Genomic DNA, 23,052 nt, shown 5'->3' with positions numbered 1-23,052 from the left:
ATTAGCTCGCTTGCTAGTAATCAATTTTTTATTTCATTTTCAGTATTTAAAACTCTTTTATCTATTGTGTAGACTGAAGAATCCAGAAAAGCTTGAAAAGAGAGATTCATGTGTTATTATTAATTAGTAATTTATGCTTTTTTAATGCTAGTGATTAAACCTAGGGCCTTCTGATCGCTGTACCACTGGAGCCACACCTCTGATCCATTAGTTCCTTTTGGTTGCCACATGAAGACTCAGTTTACTGAGGTGTACTGTAGAAGTTATTTTCCCAGAGACCATTGAAAATATGCAGGTTCCTGGTCTAATATGCCTTGTAGCATTGTTGCTTTATGCTGCTATGAAAATGGCCTTTGGAGGGTTCAGGGATTCTATTTTCATCTGTGGGGTTTCCAGGCTGTCTTCACTAGCCTCTGGTGTTTCTGAGTTTATCTCCACTCAAAAGGTTTTTCTTTATGACTAAATATGGTTTGGCTTCACGTGCCATTGTGATGTAATGTAGCATTGTTAGCAATTCCATGTCTAGAAGCCCTGGAGGCTTTGTTGGACTTGCTTGGAAGCACATGTTCCCAAGGCACTGCACATAGGGGGATAGGGAAGGTGGAGGAGCTTGCAGTGCCTGTTGTATCTCTCATTGCTTCTGCTCCTGTTCCTGTTCACTCTTCTTGCCCAAAGCTGGGCATTAGAGGCAGTGTCCATGTCCTAAGGGTCAGGATGACTTTAGGTAATTAATCCAGCTACAGCAAACATGGAGGTCCTTCATTTTAATTTTTATGAGGCACTTGCTTTTTATTGACAATTTCATACTCTTAAATAATGTATTCTAGCTGCCCATGGTGGTGCATGCCTTTAATCCCAACACTCAGGAGGCAGAGGTAGGAGGATCACCATGAGGTCGAGGCTATCCTAAAACTACATAGTGAATTCCAGGTTAGCCTGGGCCACAGTGAGACCCTACCTCAAAAAACAACAACAACGACAACTACTGCTACTACTACTACTACTACTACTACTACTACTACTACTACTAACAATAATAATAATAATAATGTATTATGATAATATTCATTCCATTATACTCTCCTATTCCCTTCATCCTTCACATTTCTGTTGAATTCCTTCTTGTTCAATTCTAGTCCTCTTCCTGCTTTCATGTATTTATGTTTTTTTTGTAGCCAACTTAACTTAGTTAAGGTTGCTTGCATGCACACGTGTATGAGGATATTTCCTAGAGCACGATCAACATACCAGTAGCTATGCCACTGAAACAAATGACTCATCCTCCCTGTGCAACTATTAACTGTTAATAGTCCCTCATGGACAGATGGCACCTCATGAGCCTTTTCATCCATTATGAAATGTTGACACTCAATCTTGTACCAGTAACCCAAATATTGTGAGTTCATGAGTGCAAAAACTATGTCATATATCATGTCCAGGAGACAGAATTTCACATCCTCCAGCTCTTCCATTCTTTCTGCTCCCTTTTCTGTGATGCTTCCTGATCCTTGGAGGGGTGACATTGAAGTCTTATTTAGGGATATGTATTCAAAAGTTACCGATTCCCAGAATGTTGGCCAGTTATGAGTCTCTGCTTTAGCCTCTGCCCACTGAGAGCAGCGCTGATCTATTCATATAAGCATAAATACTTACAAGGCAGTTTGACATTATGTCCATTTAGCAAAACAACAGTAATAGGTCCCCTGCTAAGGCCTTGGACCTCCCTAGCCATGGGCTTTTGGCCATGTTTATAGTCACAGGCATGAATAACCTGTCATGGAACGGGCCTGAAATCCAATCAGAAAGCAGTTCACTATCTCCAAATACTCATACCAGTATTTCATCAGTAGGCCCATCATAGTTATGAGGAATTTGATTTTGATATACACTTTTCAAGGTTGCATTTTTTTTTTCCAGGAGCACATTTCTAGTGACTGTAAAGTAATAACCAAATATTTATCATGTTAAAGAACTTTATTCTATCTTTAGTTTTCTAACAGTTGTATTTTTGTTCTGTTATTTTGTTCTTTTTATTTTAATAATTATTTAGTTAGTTTTGTTGAGGCAAGGTCTCATTCTAGCCTAGACTGATGTGGAACTCATCCTGTAGCACAGGCTGGCCACAAACTAATGTGATCCTCCCACCTCAGTCTCCTGAGTGCTGGAATTAAAGGTGTGAATCACCACACTCAGCTTTCCTTGTTCTTTTAAAACTGAATTATAGGGCTGGAGAGATGGCTTAGCAGTTAAGGCATTTGCCTGCAAAATCAAAGGACCTCTGTTCAATTCCCCAGAACCCATGTAAGCCAGATGTACAAGGAGTGCATACATCTGGAGTTCAGTTGAAGTGGTTAGAGGCCCTAGCGTGTCCATTCCCCCCCCTCCCTCCCTCCTTCTCTCAAATAAATAAATAAATTTTAAAAATGAATTATGACTGATCCTATCACATGCTTTCTGGGCATGTGTCAAAGTGATAAGATAAGATTTTTCTCCTTCAAATATACTCACCTAGTATATTAACCATGTCACTGGCATTCCTGTAATGGAACTCTTATAACACATGACTATTCAGATAGCTATTTACCTGTGTTGATTGTACTATGACTAATGATAAAAGCACCTTTAAATACTCTGTGGCAGGCTCTGAGATTAACACTGCATTTAAGTTCATCTTATAAATTTTTTAGCAACATTATGAGATAGTTCTTACATGTAGAGCTTGGTGCAAAAAGATTTTGGGTAGCTTGCCTAATTTCACAAAGCTATGAGGATATCAGGGTTACCAGTTGACCCAAGCTCATTTTGTTCTGCAAAATAAATTGCAATCAGTTATTTATCAATTGCTTTCTATTTTCTCTGCTTGGCTAACTATAAAACCCAGTGTTCAGTTTGTGGCTTTGACAGATGTATTTGATTTTCCCACTGTGTTACTGTGCAGTTAATAGTATTGCCCACAATCAAGCATGTCAGGGTCATTGGTCTCTATTAGGAAGTTCGTTCTACCTTCTAAACTGGATATCATGTTGAAATTCAAAGACTAGTTACATCTTAGGCTTTATCTCAAGGATTTCAACTTCTTAGACTCTGGATGGAAAGCATTTTTGTTTGTTTTAGTACTTATATGCTTGACGTTTTTCTAGTATCTCCGCTTGTTACAATGAAAGGCAATTAATTTTATTATTGTACTAACTGGTAGTCCATATTAAGTTCATCCGGAATGATTCAACAAGGACACATTTCCTTTTGTAGCTGAGCAATAAGCAACTTCTCCCAAGTTGGTGGCTTGTGATAGTGCTCCCAACAGAGACCCGAGGTAACTATAATAAGCAGCTGTTGGGCAGATGGGGACCAGAAGTTGGCACAGGTAGAAACAGCTTGTGATCATTTGGAAGTATTTGCAAAAAGATATTAAAAGCCTTTTCTAAAAAGATGAGGACCTAGGGTGACAGTGGTTTATGACACCAGTAAGGACACAACAAAGAGAGTATACAACAAAGAAAACAGTGATGTCATATTAAAAGTAGTGAAAAACAGATGCCCTTGTATCAAAAGGAGCCTTTGGGAGATTTTTTTTTGGGGGGGGGATGTTCATCTGGGTCACCTGTTTGCCACATAAATAGAAAAAGCAAATAATTGTAAATATTTGGATTCCTCAGAGGATGAAAAAGAAACAGTATTGTTAATATTTTATTGCTTACCTTTTAGTAATTAGGTGACCCAGCTTTTAACCCTTGTTTTAAGACATAAAACCTTGTGGTTAAATTTTCTGAACATAGCTATCTAGAGTGCTCTTATTTAGAGAGCCATCAACCACAATCATTAATTCTACTGTCTGAAGTAATTTAGACGTGGTCACTTGAAGGTGACTGAAAATGCTTCTATGTCAACATCTTCATTTTGTCCTCTTGGGTTTTCATTTTAAATAATAGAAAAGAAATATGTAAACGTTCGATAAATCCTATGAAAATTATTCACACACTTCTATATTGCCTTCCTGTTCTCGTCAGTGCCCCATAGTTATTGTGTAGATGAAAAGTTATTGTTGATCAATTTTAACTGTGTGTATCTGTAGGACGTTAAATGTAGAAGCCTGTGTTAATCCCATTTCTCAGCTCTTGATACATCATGACTGGTCAGAGCTGGCTCCTTGATATTTACTCACAATTTCCTTCTATCTTCTTTCCCCTTACCCATGTTCTCCCTAGTGCACATCACTCTAGTATGTTCTGTTTAATAGGGCTTTACTTTTTCATGCCCTTGAAAGATGTTTGTGGCTGGATTGTGTCCAGTCTGTTGGACATGAATGATACTGCTTTGTACATTCCATTCTGTTTCTCTTGATGTAAAATGTTGCTGTGCATAAATTTGGCTTGTTATGTCTAATTGCTGCATCCAGTCCCAGAGCATAACTACCACATTTTACTTACCTTCCAGATTCTTACTTCCATAGAGGACCCAGTAATGTATATATTCTGGCTGGTTGTTGTAGTACATATAAGTATGTACCTCCTGAGAGAACATGTGTACTTGTGAGTTAAGTTGCTCACAGTATAAACCTGGGTATGCTTGAGTAGCTGGAACGAGTGAGTCATTTCATGTTTTTTGTAACACTTCACATTTCTACCAACATTAGAATATTCATTTTTCAATGGCTAGAGAGATGGCGCTTGCCTGAGACACTGAAGGACCCAGGTTCAATTCCCCAAGACCCATGTAAGCCAGATGCACAAGGTGGTGCATGCTTCTAGAGTTTGTTTGCAGTGGCTGGAGGCCCTGGCATGCCCATTCTCTCTGCCTGCCTCTTGCTCTCTGTCTCTCTCCTCCCCTCCCTCCCTCCAATCAATCAATAAAATACTTTTAAAAAGAATATTCAGTTTCCCAATTTTGCCAGACTAAAAGGTGTAAAATGGTTCATTATATTTTTTCTTGTTCACGTAAAAGTTGGACTAATATCTTCTTGGTTATATCAATTGGAATATTTTTATAGTTCTTCATATTTTAATTAATATATATTGTGATGCATCTAACCATAACAATTTGGCTGAATTAAATGAAGCTGCCTGTACTTGACCATTATTGACCTATGAAAATCACAAAAGTAGGCTGGAGAGATAGCTCAGTAGTTAAGGTGCTTGCCTGTGAAGCCTAGGAATCCAGGCTCGATTCCCCAGTATCCACATAAGCCAGATGCACAAGGTGGCGCATGTGTCTAGAGTTTGTTTATAGTGGCTACAGGCCCTCATGTGCCCATTCTCTCTCTCTCTTTCTCCCTCCCTCCCTCTCTCTCCTCTCTCTCTCTCTCTCTCTCTGTCAAATAAATAAAATTTTGAACAAAGGACTGGTGAGATGGCTTAACAGTTAAGGCATTTACCTGCAAAGCCTAAGGACCTAGGTTAGATTCCTCAGTACCCATATAAGCCAGATGCACAAGGTGGCATATGCATCTGGAGTTCCTTTGCAGTGGCCAGAGGCACTGGCATGCCCATTCTCTTTCTCTCTGCCTCTCTCTCTCTCAAATTAATAAATAATATATAAATATTTAAAAACTATAAAAGTCTATGGTCCAACCTAATATTACTTGAATTATAATCTTTTCTATGTTTCATATTGTAAATAGCACTTTATGAAATCATATGTTTGACATTTCTTCTTTTGAATTTATCCTTATAAATTCTTAAGAATTACTAAGTGAGAGAATGTGGCTGTTGCTAAATATTGACAAATAATTTTCTAAAAGAATTAAACACTTACATTATGCATCATTTATATAGTGATATATAGTGTCCTTCAATTTCACTGTAATTACACATTACCATTTAAACTGTTCTTTTAACTGTGATGTATTACCTTACTATTTTTTGCTTATATTATTTAATCATAATTAGTATTAACCATTTATTCTGATAATCACTGATGAGTTGTGTGCTTCATGAGTATGGCTTTTTTTCTTCCCCTAGTCCATTTTTCTGTTAGTATCATTGCTTACAATCAGCTTGATAGTGCATTTCCATATAATGTAGAACAGCCTCGCATCAATTCCTAAAAATGAAGTTAATCATTTACATGCAATTTGTTCTTCAGATGACAATCAAAACAAAACTCATGATAAGAAAGAGAAGAAGATGGTGGTTCAGAAGCCCCATGGTACTGTGGAATACACTGTAAGTACAAGCAGGGTGGGGTGCAAGCTGGTTGACACAACCTTGTGGAAGTAGACTGTTTCTCTGTGACTCATTGTGACCCTTCCTATTCTTTTTAGGTACCCATTAAACATTGAGGCATCTTATAACCTGCTATAGGTCATTTCTTCTCCCTCCTATTTCCTTCTTAGGCACACTGTGAAACCTAAGGATGGAGACATCCATGTGAGGATGTCCTGGCTGTGATGTGTATCACCTCACCAGCATTATGTAAGCTCATCTGCAAAGCTAGTGAGGCATCCCCTTTCTTACCACTCTGTGTGCATCCCACAAGAAGTTAGTTTGAAGAGATGGTCTTACAAAGTAGAGCTTCTCTGCTAGAACTTCCAAACTATCTGGTAAATTGAAATATCTACAAACTGACGATGACAACTAATGTAGGCTTCCATCCCAGATGTCTTCTATGAGATCCAGAGCCATTGATCTATTCTGTTGGGCTACTCCACATATCCACTTAGTCTTCCATGCTTGATCCTGTTCCAAGAAGCAGTGGTTCAGAGGGTTGGAAGATGTCTCAGTGATTAGAGGCACTTGCTTTCAAGGCCTGTTGAGCTGAGTTCAGTTCCCTAGCAACCACAAAAAAGCTAGATGCAAAGTGGTGCATATGTCTGGTGGACCTGGTGCATCCATCCATACAGACATGCATGCAAATGAATAAAATTTAAAAACGTAAATAAATAAAAATATTTAAAAAGAAGCAATGGTTCATATAGACTAGACTTATTCTTAGGGTCATCTTCCTCTTTCGTGTTTATTTATTTATTTATTTAAATTCTTTGTTTATTTTTATTTATTTGAGAGTGACAGAGTGAGAAAGGCAAAGAGAGAGAGAGAGAGAATGGGCACGCTAGGGCCTCCAGGCAAGCACTTAACCACTAAGCCATCTCTCCAGGCCTCGTGTTTATTTTTAGTTTCTCTGACCATCCAGCAAGTGTAGATCAGATTGTGTTCTTTCATAAAATTACATTGCTTTGCATAGTTTAGTCATTTTTATATTATATAATTATAATTTTTATTTTCTATTGCATGTTGTAATTCTTTTTTTCATGGAGAGAGACTAGATCCCTTTTGTGTGTTGTATTCTTGGTACCTTGCAAGAAATGTTTCCTCATCTTTAACTATATAAATCTGTCCTGCTGTGCATGTTATGTGTCATATTTTCACCTCTCTGACTGCACTTTAAATTCTGCAGTCCATGGCTGGATCTGATATATCAATCGCAGACTTGACATAATGTAAACACTCAGTTGGTAGGTCTATTTTAATTTGCTATGAAATAGCACTCTTGAGTTTTCTTTTTGACTTCTAAGAAAAAACTAAATTCTGTTGCCATCATCTGATTTTTCCCAATGCTCACTACTCATGTTACATCAGGCTCTATAGAGAGCAAGACTGGATCTCTTTCTAGTTTTGTCTTTGAAATGGTAAATCTTCTGCAAGACTTCTTTGGGTCACACTGAGACCCTTGGCACTGGCTTTTCATGCTCTGTGTTCTAAGGATCTTCCTAGACATCTTTCTGGGTAAAATAGACCCAATAATTTTCAGAAAGGAGGTGGGTGATTTGATCTAATGTGTGTTGATCTTTATTGATAGGTAGCATAGTAACTTACCTCAAAATACACATGCAAGAGGTATTGGGTTGGGTTGGGGGTGCAGTTCATTTGGTAGCATGCTGGTCTAGAAGGTACAAAGCTCTGGGCTAAAAAAACAAAAGCTGGATAAAATAATTTAGCATTGATAATATTAATTCTAAAGCTATAATCCTTCAAGAGGTATGTGTGTTCATCAATAGTATTTATAAACCTCTCCAACAAAGAAGTGCTCTTCATTAGAATGTGTTCCACATTTATATACTAAACAGTAAAGTGAGAGGAGAATCAAACTCAAAATTAATAACTGAGGCTGAGCAGTCAGCTTAGTAAAACTAATAACTGTGACTGAGCAGTCAACTTAGTAGGAAACAGATGCCCATCTGCTTGATGAATAAGTTATTGAGGTTTATTTTATTAGGCAAACATATTATTTCTGTACTTGTGATTAGAAGCAAATAAAGTAACAATGCAAGCACTGGATGGAAGGCCTTCATAAGTACTGAGCTCTGGATGCTCAGGTATTCTGGTTTAGTTTCAAGCTCTTTCTTGGATTTTTGTGACCTGATTTTGTATTTGCATCTTATGTTTATATAATCCCAGCTGGTTTTGAGGGTTTTGTTTTTCTTCCAGGACTCCTCTAATGCGCTGAATCTTTTCCAAACTTTATTCATAAAAAATACAAAGCAAAACTACTGATCACTTAACCATGATGTAAGGTGATTGAAATAGATGTGATGATTATATGTATTTAATGGATGAAGAAACAGACAGAGAAGTTACATTAAAGGTCCAGAACTTGGGCTGGAGAGATGGCTTAGCGGTTAAGCGCTTGCCTGTGAAGCCGAAGGACCCCGGTTCGAGGCTCGGTTCCCCAGGTCCCACGTTAGCCAGATGCACAAGGGGGCACACGCGTCTGGAGTTCGTTTGCAGAGGCTGGAAGCCCTGGCGCGCCCATTCTCTCTCTCTCCCTCTATCTGTCTTTCTCTCTGTGTCTGTCACTCTCAAATAAATAAATAAAAAATTAAAAAAAAAAACTGAAAAAAAAAATTTAAAAAACAAAAGGTCCAGAACTTAAGAGCCATTGATCACCCATATCATGAAAAGATTGTTGTTTCTTTAAAGGATTTATTTTGCTTTATATACTGAATCTGTTTTTTTCTAAATCTTGTTTGTTTGATTTCTCTAGGCTGGAAGCCAGGACACCCTAAACTCCATAGCACTGAAGTTCAATATCACTCCCAACAAATTAGTGGAACTGAATAAGCTTTTCACACATACCATTGTTCCAGGCCAGGTAATACTTTCCTATTGAATGTCACTTCATATACTTTGCTTTTATGTTTTGCTAACATATCTAATGCCTTAATGTCAGTGCCACAAAATTATCTTCAGTGATAAGAAGTACAATCTTTCCTCTACCTTAGAATTCTATAGAACTTACTAATAGCTCAAGCATTAACACTTTGCAAATGATTATCATTGCCATCATGAATTTATGTAAAAAATCTTTCCTGGGACATTAAGAGAAGTTCTAGGGCTGGAGAGATGGCTTAGCGGTTAAGTGCTTGCCTGTGAAGCCTAAGGACCCCGGTTCGAGGCTTAATTTCCCAGGACCCACGTTAGCCAGATGCACAAGGGGGCACATGTGTCTGGAGTTTGTTTGCAATGGCTGGAGGCCCTGGCATGCCCATTCTCCTCTGCCCCCCTCTCTCTCTCTCCCTCTGTCTGTTGCTCTCAAATAAATAAATAAATAAATAATAAAAATAAAAAAAGAGAAGTTCTAAATTAACATAAGAATTTTTTTCTAATGGAATATAGAACATATCCTTCAAATGTTATATTCAGGATTAAAAGTTTTAATGTAGGTTACTGCTAAACAAAGTGTGGCCATTATTTTTAATTAGGAAATAATTGAGTTTTTCATTATGTACTATAATGAAAGTGATTTAATCTACCCAAAGACAAAGACATACATCAGAATCTTCAAAAATAGGCTAATTTTTTTTCAGGTTTTTAGTATCATATTTGTTAAACTGAATGGAATGGGCAAATGTGTACACTTGTTTCTAGGCTAATCCAGTAGGCTTCTACATGATAAGATATTTTGGCATTTTCTCTCTAAGTGTACATTCAGCCAAGTCACTTAAATGACTTGGCTATTGGAAGCATGCCATTGATGCCAAGTACTCAGCCACAGACACAGAAGTGCTAGGTGCACAAGCACATTTAGGTTCCACTAGTTCAACTTCATGGGTCTCAGCAGAACTACACCTAATACTTTCAGCGAACATGTTACTTTAAAGCACAACTTCATTCAGGCAGTGTTAGTACTCCCTTCTTTGTGGTTCTTTCAAGAGCAGCACATAAATCTAGCAGGGCCACAAATTGGCCAAGTTGTGTTTTTGCTATGTTCTTGTGAAAAGGGGAAATTAGTATATTTTAATTACCAGGTAGCTAGAGAGTAAATCTGCATTGATTTTTTTTTCAGAAATGAATATATTTTCCTTGATAGAAAAGTAGATGTTAATCTCTTTATTTTAGATTTATTTTATAATTTTAGAAATTACCAAATAATGTGTAGCTGACCCATGTTAGAGCTTAGGCATATTTCTTAATGCAAGGTCAAAGATTATTATCAAACTTAGATAATTTAGAATAGTCCCTTATTGTATCCATAAGGAATATATTGATTTATACTAAATTAAGACCGACTATGCAATAGGAATTTAATAAGTATTTTATATGCCTAGTAAATTAGTAGAAAATAGAAACAAGAGCTCCAACACTCTGTTTCAGATCATTCTTGTATTGGCCATTTGACCTGAATCACTAACTTCCTTTTTAGGATCTTAGTTCCTTATCATTAAAATTAGGGCTCTGGCCATATTATTTCAGACAGTATGTCTATCCTTAATGTTATATCCAACCCTGGTAGAATGAAATAGTTATGTGCCTGTTAGCTATCCCAGGACACATCTTAGGATTTTTTTTTTTTCTGGCAAAGTTAAAGAATTGCAGTGTACAACAGATTGAGGAATTTAAAACTTCAAAACTATAGGTGAACTTTCAAGGCTGTCACAGCTTTATTTTGGTGTGCAGAGTATCTCTTATCATACTAGATTTGATAAATCAAAACCAGTTTAATCTGTTTCCAGAAAAATTGAGATTCACCCTTCTAGAGACTGATTGATAATCACCTTGAAGTAGGACATTACTGATGTGGCTGGCTTTGCTGAGCACAGGTATGGGAGATTTTCAGAGGAAGCTACTAGGAAATCCCTTGAACTAAAAGTAGTTTCAACATACAAAAACAAGATCAGATAAACTTTTAAAAACACTGAGGCATGCAATGTTTCTCAGGAGGTTTTGCACTGATGATTTTGACACTTTATCAAATTTGAAGATAGGTACAAAGAATACCTTTCCATGCTTATAAATAACCCTATGGATATATGCCTTAAGATGTTTTCCTGGGGCTGGGGAGATCTCTGAGAGGGGTAAGGGCACATGTGGACCTGAGCTTGATCCCCAGGATTCATGTAAAAAGCTAGACATGATTGCATATGCATGTAAGGCTTAGGGCGCTGGGACAGCATATCTGTGGCTCTTCAGTCAGGAGCTCCAGGATCAGTGAGAGACTCTCAGAGAAATAAAAGAACCATAGCGAAGGACACCTGATGTCTTCCTTTGGCTTCCACACCCTTGTACGGGGGATACACACATCTGCTCGCACATGTCCATGCACATACTCACTACACAAACACACACGCACACCTCAGAAGAGATGTTTACTTATTCATGGGACACCTTGGCTGCGTGCACTTACTTTTTTTTTTTTAATTTTTTATTGGAGAGCGACAGACAGAGAGAAAGACAGATAGAGGGAGAGAGAGAATGGGTGTGCCAGGGCTTCCAGCCTCTGCAAACGAACTCCAGATGCATGCGCCCCCTTGTGCATCTGGCTAACGTGGGACCTGGGAAAGCGAGCCTTGAACCAGGGTCCTTAGGCTTCACAGGCAAGCGCTTAACCACTAAGCCATCTCTCCAGCCTATGCACTTACTTTTTATAGGTTAAAACAACAGCTTTGATTTATGGTAAAGAATGTTAGGACCTCAAATCTCCACTTGACTGTGCTGGAGGTAACAAGAAAATCAAGGCTGCTCATGATCCAGGGAGATAGATGTGTCTGGTTGAGCTTGTAAATGTTCTTATGCCACCTCTTGTTTACTATGCCCATTAGAATGTGTCAGACAAAAGTGTCTCAGTCTGTGTGCCTGATATTTCAGGAGTTCAGGTGCAGAAAATAATAGAGAATTGTTTGGGGACATGTCATCCATTCATTCCTCTGGGTTAGGTACATAAGAGAAATGTATGTATGTATATATATATATAAAGACTACATGTATATACATAGACTACATGATCTTAGTCCTTCCTGAACTCTTTTCACATAGCTGAAAACATTGAAAATTGTTGTTGACCCATACAGAAGGTGTTATAAAGTAGGGCAAGTGTCTGGCATTCCATTTGCAGTGGCAGGAGACTGTGGTGCACCCAATACACACACCCAAAAAAAATAAATATTTTTAAAGGTGTATGAGGACTAGCGAGATTGCTCAGTGGTTAAGGTGCTTGCCTGCAGAGCCCTGTGACCCGAGTTCGATTCCCCAGTACCCACATAAAGTCAGATAAGCAAAGTAATGCACACACTTGGAGTTCATTTGCAGTGGCTGGAGGCCCTGGCATGCCCATTCTCTCTGTCTTTCTTTTTGCTATCTCTCTCAGCTTGCAAATAAATACATACAAATACTTTTAAAGGTATGTTATAAGTTATAAATGGCTATTTTGCTTTCTATCACTGCATCATTGAGGATTTATTGTTCAGCCTAGGATACTCCTTTATGTTAGATTCTATGGGAAGTACTTGAACTCCTAAAATTTATTTTCATTTGGTGGACATTGACTTAGGCTAACTGCTGATATACTTCTGCATTGTTACATGGAAACTCAGAGCTGGTTTTGATGTACTGCTTAATGAGTATTTAATAACTGTAGCATATATTTTCAGTAGTAATCAATTCTCATCTTACATTCTATTGAATTTGGTTTTTTACTTAGTGTAAAGGTATTTTCTAGTTTCACCTCAATGTTTTCTTCCAGTTGGAAGTGAGCTTTCAATAGCTAAAAATTACATAGGATTACTTAAATAGCACTGTTGTTCTGAGAGATCAGTTATTACACAATTAGCTCTGCATACTGTGTTATAAAAGTGAAGCTCATCATTTAAGATTACATTTGATTGTATACCAAATACAGCCATTTCAGTGGGAAAATACTGATAGTAGCAGTTCAGGAGCCAGACCATTGGGTAAACAGAGGTTATTTTGTACAGTCTGTTGGAATGGTTGGATTTTTCATGTGGCCCGGACACAGGCAGGAGGCTGGTGGGTGTGCTTTTGTGATACCCCCTTGTGCAGTCTATCACACTGAGCTTTCAGCACCTTGTTCTCTGGGCTTACTTGAAAACAGCCTGGATTAGTTGCACTTCTACCTTTATATCTAGAAGCATGCCCAGTTTCTTTGTCCTCTCCTTGGTACAGGTTCAGGTTCAGGTTCACTAGCCTTATTATGAGCTTCCATCATGCAAGTGCTTCAAAATCTGAAACTGCACATTCAGAGCATTTTGGATCTCAGATTTTCTGATTAGGGGTGTTTGACAGATAAAGTCTGTTTAGATATTCCAAACTCCTCAAAAAAAAAAAAATCTGAACCTGAAACACTGGCTTTATGCATTTCAGATAAGGGAAGTCCAACCTGTATTATAGTGTCCCTTTCCCTGGAAGGCTGTCCCCCTCCTATCCACGTCCTGCTTGATCAAGGCTTCATATTACCTGCCCAGGATGCTCACCTTACTCCTGCTGTGTCAGTCATGCTCCTGGTACTGTGCCCGTTGGTATTGCCAAGTATCATTTATGGATTAGTTGAGGAGCACAAGTAGCTTACAGTCTCCATGAAAGGCAGCTGGGTCTCGGCCAAGGCACCAAGTGAGATGCGGAGTGACTTTCCTAAGTACTGGCTAGGCGTTGTGTGAACTCAGAACTCACTCAGCCATTCTTTCACATTCCAGGTCCTTTTTGTGCCAGATGCCCACTTTCCTTCTAGTACTTTAAGGCTATCATCGTCCAGTCCTGGTGCTACTGTCTCTCCTTCATCGTCAGATGCAGAGTATGATAAACTGCCTGTATGTATTTTATGCACTTTATTCATTCAATTTATTTTTAATCACAAGATTTTTAAATGAGTTTTAGAAGGACAGTACTTACAAACATAAGATTATATCTGAAGCATCCACTAAAGGAGTGGGCTTAGGTATGTTGTCATCAGTTAAGAGATTATATCCTCTCCAAGACACACCTGTTTATAAAAAACAGATCTTCAAGGTAAGAAATGAATGCCTGTGTAAAAGTGGGACATTTAATTCCCAATGAAGTGGGTAGATTATTTTTCTCCTCTTTTTTTCCAGAAAATTAGAATCAGTAATCTAATATGAATTCTTTCATGTGGAATATTTTCTAAGATATTTAATGAGCCAGTTTTATGGGCTCATTTTTTTAAATCTTAGTTTAATTTGGAAGCCTGTTATAATATTTTTAACGAATTTATTTAATTTTATTTCATAAGTGGGAACTGAAGAATCAAACTCCGGCTTTAGGTTTCTCTGGCAAGCACCTTAACTGCTAAGTCACCTCACCAGCCCCAACCTGTCACATTTGTGACATTTTATTTTATTTGAGTGAGAAATAGAGAAAATATGGGCACACCAGGGCCTCTAGCCACTGCAAATGAACTCTAGATGCAAGTGCCACTTTGTGCATATGGCTTACATGGTTACTGGGCAATTGAATCTGAGTCCTTAAGCATTGCAGGCAAATATCTTAACCACCAAGCTACCTCTCCAGCCCATTGTGACATTTGTGAGTAGATGTTATTTGCCTTTTTTTAAAATGTTCACATTGTCAAAAACACATACTTATGATATGTTTTGAAAAGGTGCTTATATTTAATTTTGGAAATTTTTGCTATCATAAGGATGCTGACCTAGCAAGAAAAGCCTTAAAACCCATCGAAAGAGTCTTATCCTCCACTTCTGAAGAAGATGAGCCAGGTGTGGTGAAATTTCTAAAAATGAATTGTCGATACTTCACTGATGGAAAGGTATATGTTAATGTCATCTGTTTCCTTCTCATGGACTATGGAAAAGAAATCAAGGTTACACATTATTGGAAGGAAAACTATATTCAAATATTTTACTCACAGTTTCAGTGTAAGGTTGGCAAACAGCTGATAATTTTCTTTCTTGGATACCTGCCATTATAAAAATGTACCTTTGCATAAAAGTCCAAGTTTCTCTGACCATAGATTTATCATTTGCTTTTCAGTTCTTGACCTGTAAATTGTTAGACAGACAGCATGGTATATGTTTAACAGCAAATGCTAGATTCAGATTCACTCAATCTAATTTTTTTTCTTCCATGCACTGGCTGTGAGATTATAAGATAGATATTTGAATTGCAGTCTTCCAGTTTTAACCTATAAATGGTGCTAAAATTTAGCAAACAGAGTTTAGTTATTAGGAGATAATTTGGTCAGGAGCTTATCACCCAACCTAGACAATGTCAGTGATCACATTGCATTTGCTGCTGGTGATGCAGGAGGTAGTGGTAAAGAATGGCATCATCTGTATTGCACTTTTGTCTTGATGCTTGCAGTGTACCTCTGAAGAGGGTCTATGTTAATATTCTGTGCTCATAGTAGAGAGTTCATACCAGGTTAGCAGTTACCTATGTACAAGCAGAACTTTTGAAAACAAAAATAATTCCTGAAATGTAAAAAAAAAAAAGAAAGCAAATCTCAAAGATGATTATTAGACTCTTGAAGAGTGTCAGTTGGTGTGGCCACAGGAAGTCATCTGTCCCTTGCTGCCCCTGATAGATACTAACCTGCTTGACCATAAGGGTCTCTGATGGAATCTGACCAAGTTCTAGACCTTTAAAACATTCCAACTACTTCTTGCTCTTAATTTCCTTAGCTCACTCGCCTATAGAGCTATCCTCCTGCTATTTATAGATTTTTTTTCCCCTGAAGATAAAATTTGTGATCATGAGAGAAAAGTCTTAGCACCATGATTCTGATTCCTGCTCAGCCCACACAGAAGTAAGCACTTGCTGAAATGTGCAGTGAGGATTTGCCCCCTGGATTAGAGCACCATGTTCTTGGTCAGGGAAAGGCTTGAACAGTTCTTCTCATGTTTAAGACAGAGAAATGGAACATGAGACATGCATGTGCAAGCAAGGATAACAACACAGTTGCCTAGTTGCAGCTGCATGGGAATCAGGCCCAACTGACCCCTCCCCCAGAGAGGGTTCCCCCTTTCCTCTGCCTCTGCACCAGTACTGCATTTCCATTGCATGTTTTCTAGCTTTCTTAGCAGAATGTAACTGTCACATAGGATGCTGTGGTCCCCAAAGTCAGTGAGATGGCAAAGTGAATCATATGGTGACTGTGGAAAGCCTTTCTGCCTGAGGTAATTCTGCTCTGTCCCTTTGTCCTACAGGGTGTGGTTGGAGGTGTTATGATTGTCACTCCTAACAACATCATGTTTGACCCTCATAAGTCTGATCCACTGGTTATTGAAAATGGGTGTGAGGAGTACGGCCTCATCTGTCCCATGGAAGAGGTGGTCTCCATTGCCCTATACAATGACATTTCCCACATGAAGATCAAAGATGCCTTGCCATCGTAAGAGCTACTTCGTTTTCTTCTTCTTTTTTTAACCAGAGAGAAAAGGAGTTGTTGAGAATTAAATGGAATTTAGAAGTGAGGGCATTTTCAGAGATAAGGATATTTGTAGATGTGAGAGATTATGCAAAGAAGAATTTTTTAAAAATTATGCAATAAATTTGAAAAAAATTAAGAATTCAAAGTAGAAACTAAAAAGTCAATTTTTAACAAAGTATAAATGTAAATAATTAATAAAGTTGAACTTATAAAGATTAAAGGAGAAATTACCTACAATGGAGAGAGAAAGAGAGAATAATCTGCACATTTAGGTTTTGTATTTTATGTGTGTGGAACATTAATAAGTCCAGTTGCTTCAGAAAGTAGAAAGGGAGTAACTGAAGGAATTATTGATCCTCAATAGACATCTGGCTTAGTCTAAAGAAGTGCCAGTTAACAGCTGAACCAGTTGCCACTTTGAACTTTGCTGTAGCAGTGCTTGGTGGCTAAAAAACAAGAAAAGCTGATGCTAGGGCTGGAGAGATGGCTTAGTGGTTAAGGTGTTTGCCTGAGAAGCCTAAAGTTCAAATCTCCAGGTCTCATGTAGCCAGACACACAGTGACACAAGCATACAGTGTCACACATGTGCTACAAGGGGCCACACATGTCTGGAGTTCATTCACAGTGCCTGAAAGGCCTTGGCATGCCCATTCTCTCTTTCTCTGTCTCTCACTCAAAAATAAAAATTAAAAATTAAAAGCTGACGGTTAAATTTATTCCAGGAAACTTGGATTATGTGGAAGAACAAGAAGGGAGGTGTGAACAAGGTGATTTAGGAGGCTAACTAGAGTGCAGTTGAAAGTATTTATGGAGATATGTTCCGTGGGAAGGGAGGAATCAAGGACCTTGGATGTCTATGGATAAAAATTTTGCTTAAAGATCAGTATGTGAAGATCTGAGAGTCTATTGCAGGATTGCTTACAGCCTTTAAGATGCCAGATTGAATCTTCAGTTCCAATATGCATATTATGCTAAGTTATTTGGCTCTAAAATGGAAGCATCTTTATTATGTTCTCGGATGCTCATGTTAGTGTTCCAGGACGCTCGTATTAGGCAGAATACTGTGTATTCAAGTTTCTGCAAAACAAATATTCTGTCACAGCCATATTTTAGAATATGGAACTTAGAGGCTCATAAATGCTTATTGAATTGAAATGAATTATGAATTAAAGAAGCTTTGAAAAGACCTTTATCATAGACTCACAACTATATGATTTTTAAAAAACTTTTTTTGTTCACTTTTTTATTTATATGAGAGCGACATACAGAGAAAGGCAGAGAGAGACAGATTGAGAATGGGCCTCCAGCCATTGCAAACGAACTCCAGAAGCGTGCACCCCCTTGTGCATCTGGCCAACATGGGTCCTGGGAAATCGATCCTCGAACTGGTGTCCTTAGGCTTCACAGACAGCGCTTAACCACTAAGTCATTTCTCCAGCCCAACTATATGATTTTTATTTTCTATTGGAAGAAGCCTGGACATTCCATGCAAATGACTTATAACAAACACTTCAAGGAATCTTTATGTCTTTATGGTCTGCTCTGCTACTTTGCTATCATGGTCATTTAGTTCAGAGCCAGAATAATAAAATATTTCTTGAAAATGATCTGGATTTTTTTTTTTTTACAAAACAGTTATTTCTGGAATTGAAAATGTTATTTTTTAAAAAAGTTTTGTAATAATTATGAACCTCATAGTGGTAGTAGTCAGTGGAAATCCAGTATTGCTCATGGTATTTCCAGTCATAGTTTAAAAGGGACGTATTCCTTAGCCTGGTATAGTGGTATATGCCTTTAATCCTAACACTTGAGAGTTTGAGGCAGGACTGTTGTAAGTTCAAAGCCAGCCTGAGTGATACGGTGAGACCCTGTCTCAAAAAAAAAAAATCTACTAGCCAAATATAAATTAAACTTAAAAAAAAATTTTTTTTCAAGGCAGGGTCTTCCTTTAGCCCACGATGAACTCACTCTGGAACTGTCTCTATAGTCCCAGGCTGTCTTCAAACTCACGGCAGTCCTCTTACCTCTTGCTCAGAGTACTGGAATTAAAAATGTGTATCACCATGTCTAGCTAAGTAAAATGTTTTGACTGTTTATTTTGAATTTGAGATGACTTGTTTAATAATTATTTTTTGTAACTTGAATCTGAGGACTAAGTATCTGTTATTAGTAAAAATAACTGATTTCTATCCAAGGACAGCATGTTTCAGCTGATAAATCAGTTCTTACATTGCCATAAAGTAAATAGACATTGTTGTAACATTTAAAAGGGTTTTAGAAGCTTAAATAATATTATAAGAGCTTTTTTGTTTTGTTTATTTATTATTTGAAGTAAGGTGTCACTCTAGCCCAGGCTGACCTGCAGCTCATTCTGCAGCCCAGGCTGGCCTTGAATTCATAGTGATCCTTCTTCAGCCTCAGCCTGCAGAGTGCTGAGCTCTAGCTGTGCACAACCATGCCCCACTCCAGAAGAGCCTGTTTTGATAATTTTTTTCTATAAGCTTCTAAATGGTAAAATGGATTTACTTTTGATAATAACAGAAGCTAACTTTTGTATGTCCTTTGCAAGTAGTAGAGCTTTTTGTTGGAAGCATCTGATTTTAAAGCAGGAAATTAAAAAAAAAAAATCAAGGTTCAAAGTCAGTCACTATGGAAAGCAGGTAACGTAGCTATGAAGTCAGTGGACTTTTAAGAATAATTAATATATAATATGTTTATATAATATGTTTTCTACTACTTTATAAAAAGAAAAAACTTCCACTGCTTAAGGAATTTTGGTCATCTGTATTAATGTCTTTCCTTTGTTCTTTCCTTCATGAATATCTAAAGTATTAATTCATATTGAAAAATTTCACTGGTCATATCTCCATCTCCATGTATAACCTAAAATCATGTGTATCTTTCTAGTACAAATGTAGCTCATATTGTTCCTTCATTTCTCATTTTATTTATCTGGCTATGTTTCACAAATTAATTTCTTGGTTTCATTTTCATATTTTGAAATCATGTTAGCATAAATTTAAGTTGTAGTATGTTTTGTTTTGATATTCAATTAAGTTTGTTTTATGTTTTGCTTTTTCTCCACTTTGCTTTTGGTTTTATTTTTAACATTCCATGTACATCCACCATTTTTGCCCCAACAGTGACCTACCTCAGGATCTTTGTCCTCTGTACAGGCCTGGAGAATGGGAAGACCTGGCTTCAGAAAAGGATATTAACCCATTCAGCAAGTTCAAGTCCATCTGCAAGGAGAAAAGACAGCAGAATAGTGAGAGAACCTTCACTTCAGATTCCAAATCCATGGTCTCTTTGGAGGAATCAACAGAATACACACGGGCAAAGCCCTTGGGCAGCTCTGAGTCATGGAACTTAAAGAAACTGGACCCCACCAAGAATACAACCACAGTGACTCAGCTCAACACGGGACCTTTGGACACTCATGTTTCACTGGGATCTACAGCCAAAGAAAAGTCCCTTTTAGGGGAAGATGAGGACTTTGTTGATTTGGAAGAGCTCTCATCTCAACCTGAGAGCAGAATGAACAAGGGAGATGCCTCAAAGGAGTGTCTTTCTGTTGACATCAAGGAGCAGAAGAAGAATGAGCCAGAAATAACCCGTTCTGTAAAGGAAATGCAGGAGCAGTCAGCCCTGAGCCTTTCAGGAGCTGAGAATGACATGGAACTGAAGGGGGCTCTAGATTTGGAAGCCTGTGAGAAGCAAGATATAGTGCCAGAAGTGGACAAGCAGTCTGGATCCCCAGAGAGCCAGGTGGAAAACACGCTGAATATACATGAAGATCTAAATAAAGTTAAACTCATAGAATTTTACCTAAACAAAAACAAAGAAGGGTCACAGTTGTCTGAAAATTTGCAGAAGGCTGAATCACATGATGGCAAAAGTATGGAACCAGGCGGAATAGACATCACTCTTACCAATTCACTTTCAAAAGCAGGTGATTCCCCAACTCAGGTCAACAAAGAGCCAGATAAAACCTGTATAAAAGAAAGAGAGACCCTTCCACTGAAACTAGACTCCAGTACAGATGAAAATATCATTAACAGTAAAGAGAATCTAGACTCTTTAGAATCTACTTTAGATAAGCGCTTTCCAGGTACACAAATGGATAATAAATCCGAGATTCAGTTATGGCTATTAAAGAGAATTCAGGTACCCATTGAAGGTAAGCTGCCTTTCTTTAGTGCCATTATATTCTACTGGGTAAATGCCTTTCTAAAATTTGTACCCTTATAACAACACTACTTTAATTGTTGAGGACACTGGGTTTTTTTTTCAGTAGAGTGTACTCTGGCAGATAACATTAATAATTGTGGTAAAAAATTTATAAAATATGGTATCTATTCTTGAACTTGAACTATTTTTCTTTTTGATGCATGATCTCACTCTAGCCCAGACTGACTTGGAACTCTGTGTAGCCCTCTCTAAACATGACCTCACTCTGTAGCCCAAGTTGGCCTCGAGCTCATAGAGATGCTACTATCTCAGCCTTCCAAGTTCTAAGATTAAAGGCATGTGCCACCACACCCAGCCAATTTATATTTTTCAATGTTCCAAATGATTTTCCCTTTTCATCTTGAATTTCTAAGTCTAAAGGATTTAAGTTACTTTTGAAGAGATTTTGGTTATAAACCGAATTGCATTATGATGGAATTGAGCCCTTATTCATTAATATACATACAATTAATATATTATTATACAATTAATACATACACTAATATACATACAGTTCCACATTCGTTTGTTCCTATGTTGGTGTTTTTATGCTTACTCCCAGTTTGTAAGCTCCCATGATACAGACAAATCTGAAACATGCAAAACTTCATCCTTTAATGCTATAAAAGTGTCACGAGTTTATTCATCCCAATGTGGTTTAAGTGAATGATTCTGCCTTATACTGACACTTTTTTGTAAGTTAAGAAGTTTCACTTTCATCTCTATGGTCAATATTGAAGAGGGGATTTATTTATATGTAATTCAGATATATTGCCTTCAAAAGAAGAAAAGAGCAAGACTCCACCCATGTTTCTGTGCATCAAAGTTGGAAAACCAATGAGAAAGTCCTTTGCCACACATACCACTGCCATGGTCCAGCAGTGTGGCAAACGAAGAAAGCAGCCTGAGTACTGGTTTGCTGTTCCCAGGGAGCGGTAAGCACAATTACAACACAAGAGCATTGGTTAGGATTCTGGTTATAAATGGTTATTAGTTCTTTTAGAATACTTAGTCTCATTCTCTATGTCTCTTTCTCTTAAAGATGAAAGTGTTTGTTTTCTTAAATTTTTTTGAGGCAAGCCCAACAGACTACTGGCCCTTTTTTATTTATGAGAGAGAGAGGGAATTGGCATGCTAGGGCCTCCAGACCCTGTAATTGAACTCCAGACATGCACTACCTTTTGTGCATGTGCAGCCTTGTGCATGTCTCATTTTGTGCCTCTGGATTTCGTAGGATCTGAGCTGTCAAACATGGGTCCTTAGGCTTCACTGGAAAGTGCCTTAACTGATAAGCCATCTCTCCTGTCCCTTAGTCTCATTCTTGAATGAGAGCTTCCTTTTAACTGGAGAGTTTAGAAATTCTGGAAGAATATCAAATGACCTTGTGCTTGTGGTAGATTTGATATAATACATGTGAAGTCACTGTAGGGATATGAACTAAAGTACTCACCTAAATTCCCTCAGTTAATTTTTATTTTTTTTTAAGTTTTCATGATTATGTTTATTTGTGAGAGCATATGGGCATATCAGGGCCTCCTGCCACTGCAGACAAACTCCAGATGCATGTAACACTTTATGCATTTAGCTTTATGTGGGTACTGGGGAATCAAACCCAGGCCATTAGGGTTTGCAAGCAAGTACTTTTAACCACGAAGCCTTCTCTCCAGTGCCAGAACCTGGAATTAACTATGTCGTCTCAGGGTGGCCTCAAACTCATGGCAGTCCTCCTACCTCTGCCTCCCAAGTGCTGGGATTAAAGGTGTGCACCACCACACCTGCCTCAGAGTTGATTTTTAAATGAAAGGAGATGCCGATATTTTCCAGTACCAGCATTTGGAAGTGCTCTTCAAATGAGAAGAAAGGAATGGAGCCCATGCAGTGCATCTGAATGCATTAAGGAAGCATGCTGATTTTTATTTTTAAAGTGCTTATGATGTAGAGAACTACAGATTATTCCGCTTTATGAAGGGAGCATAAAGCACAAAGAATATGTCACATGATCGGGGTATAAACTGGCCCGATATGCATTTAGAGAAATTAGTATTTTGTTTTTATAGCTTAACATTGATAATAGTTGTGCACAGTTACAAGGTTCAGTGTGATATTTTTATACATGATATTGCAGTTACTTTCATGTTGCTGTCACAAAGCACCAAACCAAAAACAGTGTGTGGGAAGAAAAGATCTATT

The 23,052-nt window shown here is 37.9% G+C and overlaps 1 protein-coding gene across 4 annotated transcripts in view; it reads left to right on the top strand.

Moving 5' to 3' along the window:
- Ncoa7 (nuclear receptor coactivator 7) overlaps positions 1-23,052 on the top strand; it is a 155,013-nt gene that overhangs the window by 80,340 nt on the left and 51,621 nt on the right. For 3 of the 4 annotated variants that reach the window (XM_045158354.1, XM_045158356.1, XM_045158353.1), the window contains exons 4-10: positions 6,082-6,161; positions 8,980-9,087; positions 13,922-14,035; positions 14,884-15,009; positions 16,409-16,593; positions 19,776-20,812; positions 21,629-21,797. In XM_045158354.1, the coding sequence (XP_045014289.1) occupies positions 6,082-6,161; positions 8,980-9,087; positions 13,922-14,035; positions 14,884-15,009; positions 16,409-16,593; positions 19,776-20,812; positions 21,629-21,797 (1,819 nt within the window). The remainder of the gene's footprint in view (positions 1-6,081; positions 6,162-8,979; positions 9,088-13,921; positions 14,036-14,883; positions 15,010-16,408; positions 16,594-19,775; positions 20,813-21,628; positions 21,798-23,052) is intronic. The other variant, XM_045158355.1, reaches the window with a different exon arrangement.

Source organism: Jaculus jaculus, chromosome 9 (assembly GCF_020740685.1).
Source record: "Jaculus jaculus isolate mJacJac1 chromosome 9, mJacJac1.mat.Y.cur, whole genome shotgun sequence".
Classification (NCBI taxonomy): domain Eukaryota; kingdom Metazoa; phylum Chordata; class Mammalia; order Rodentia; family Dipodidae; genus Jaculus; species Jaculus jaculus.
Note: the sequence above shows the minus strand (reverse complement) of the source record. Positions and strands in the feature narration are given on the sequence as shown.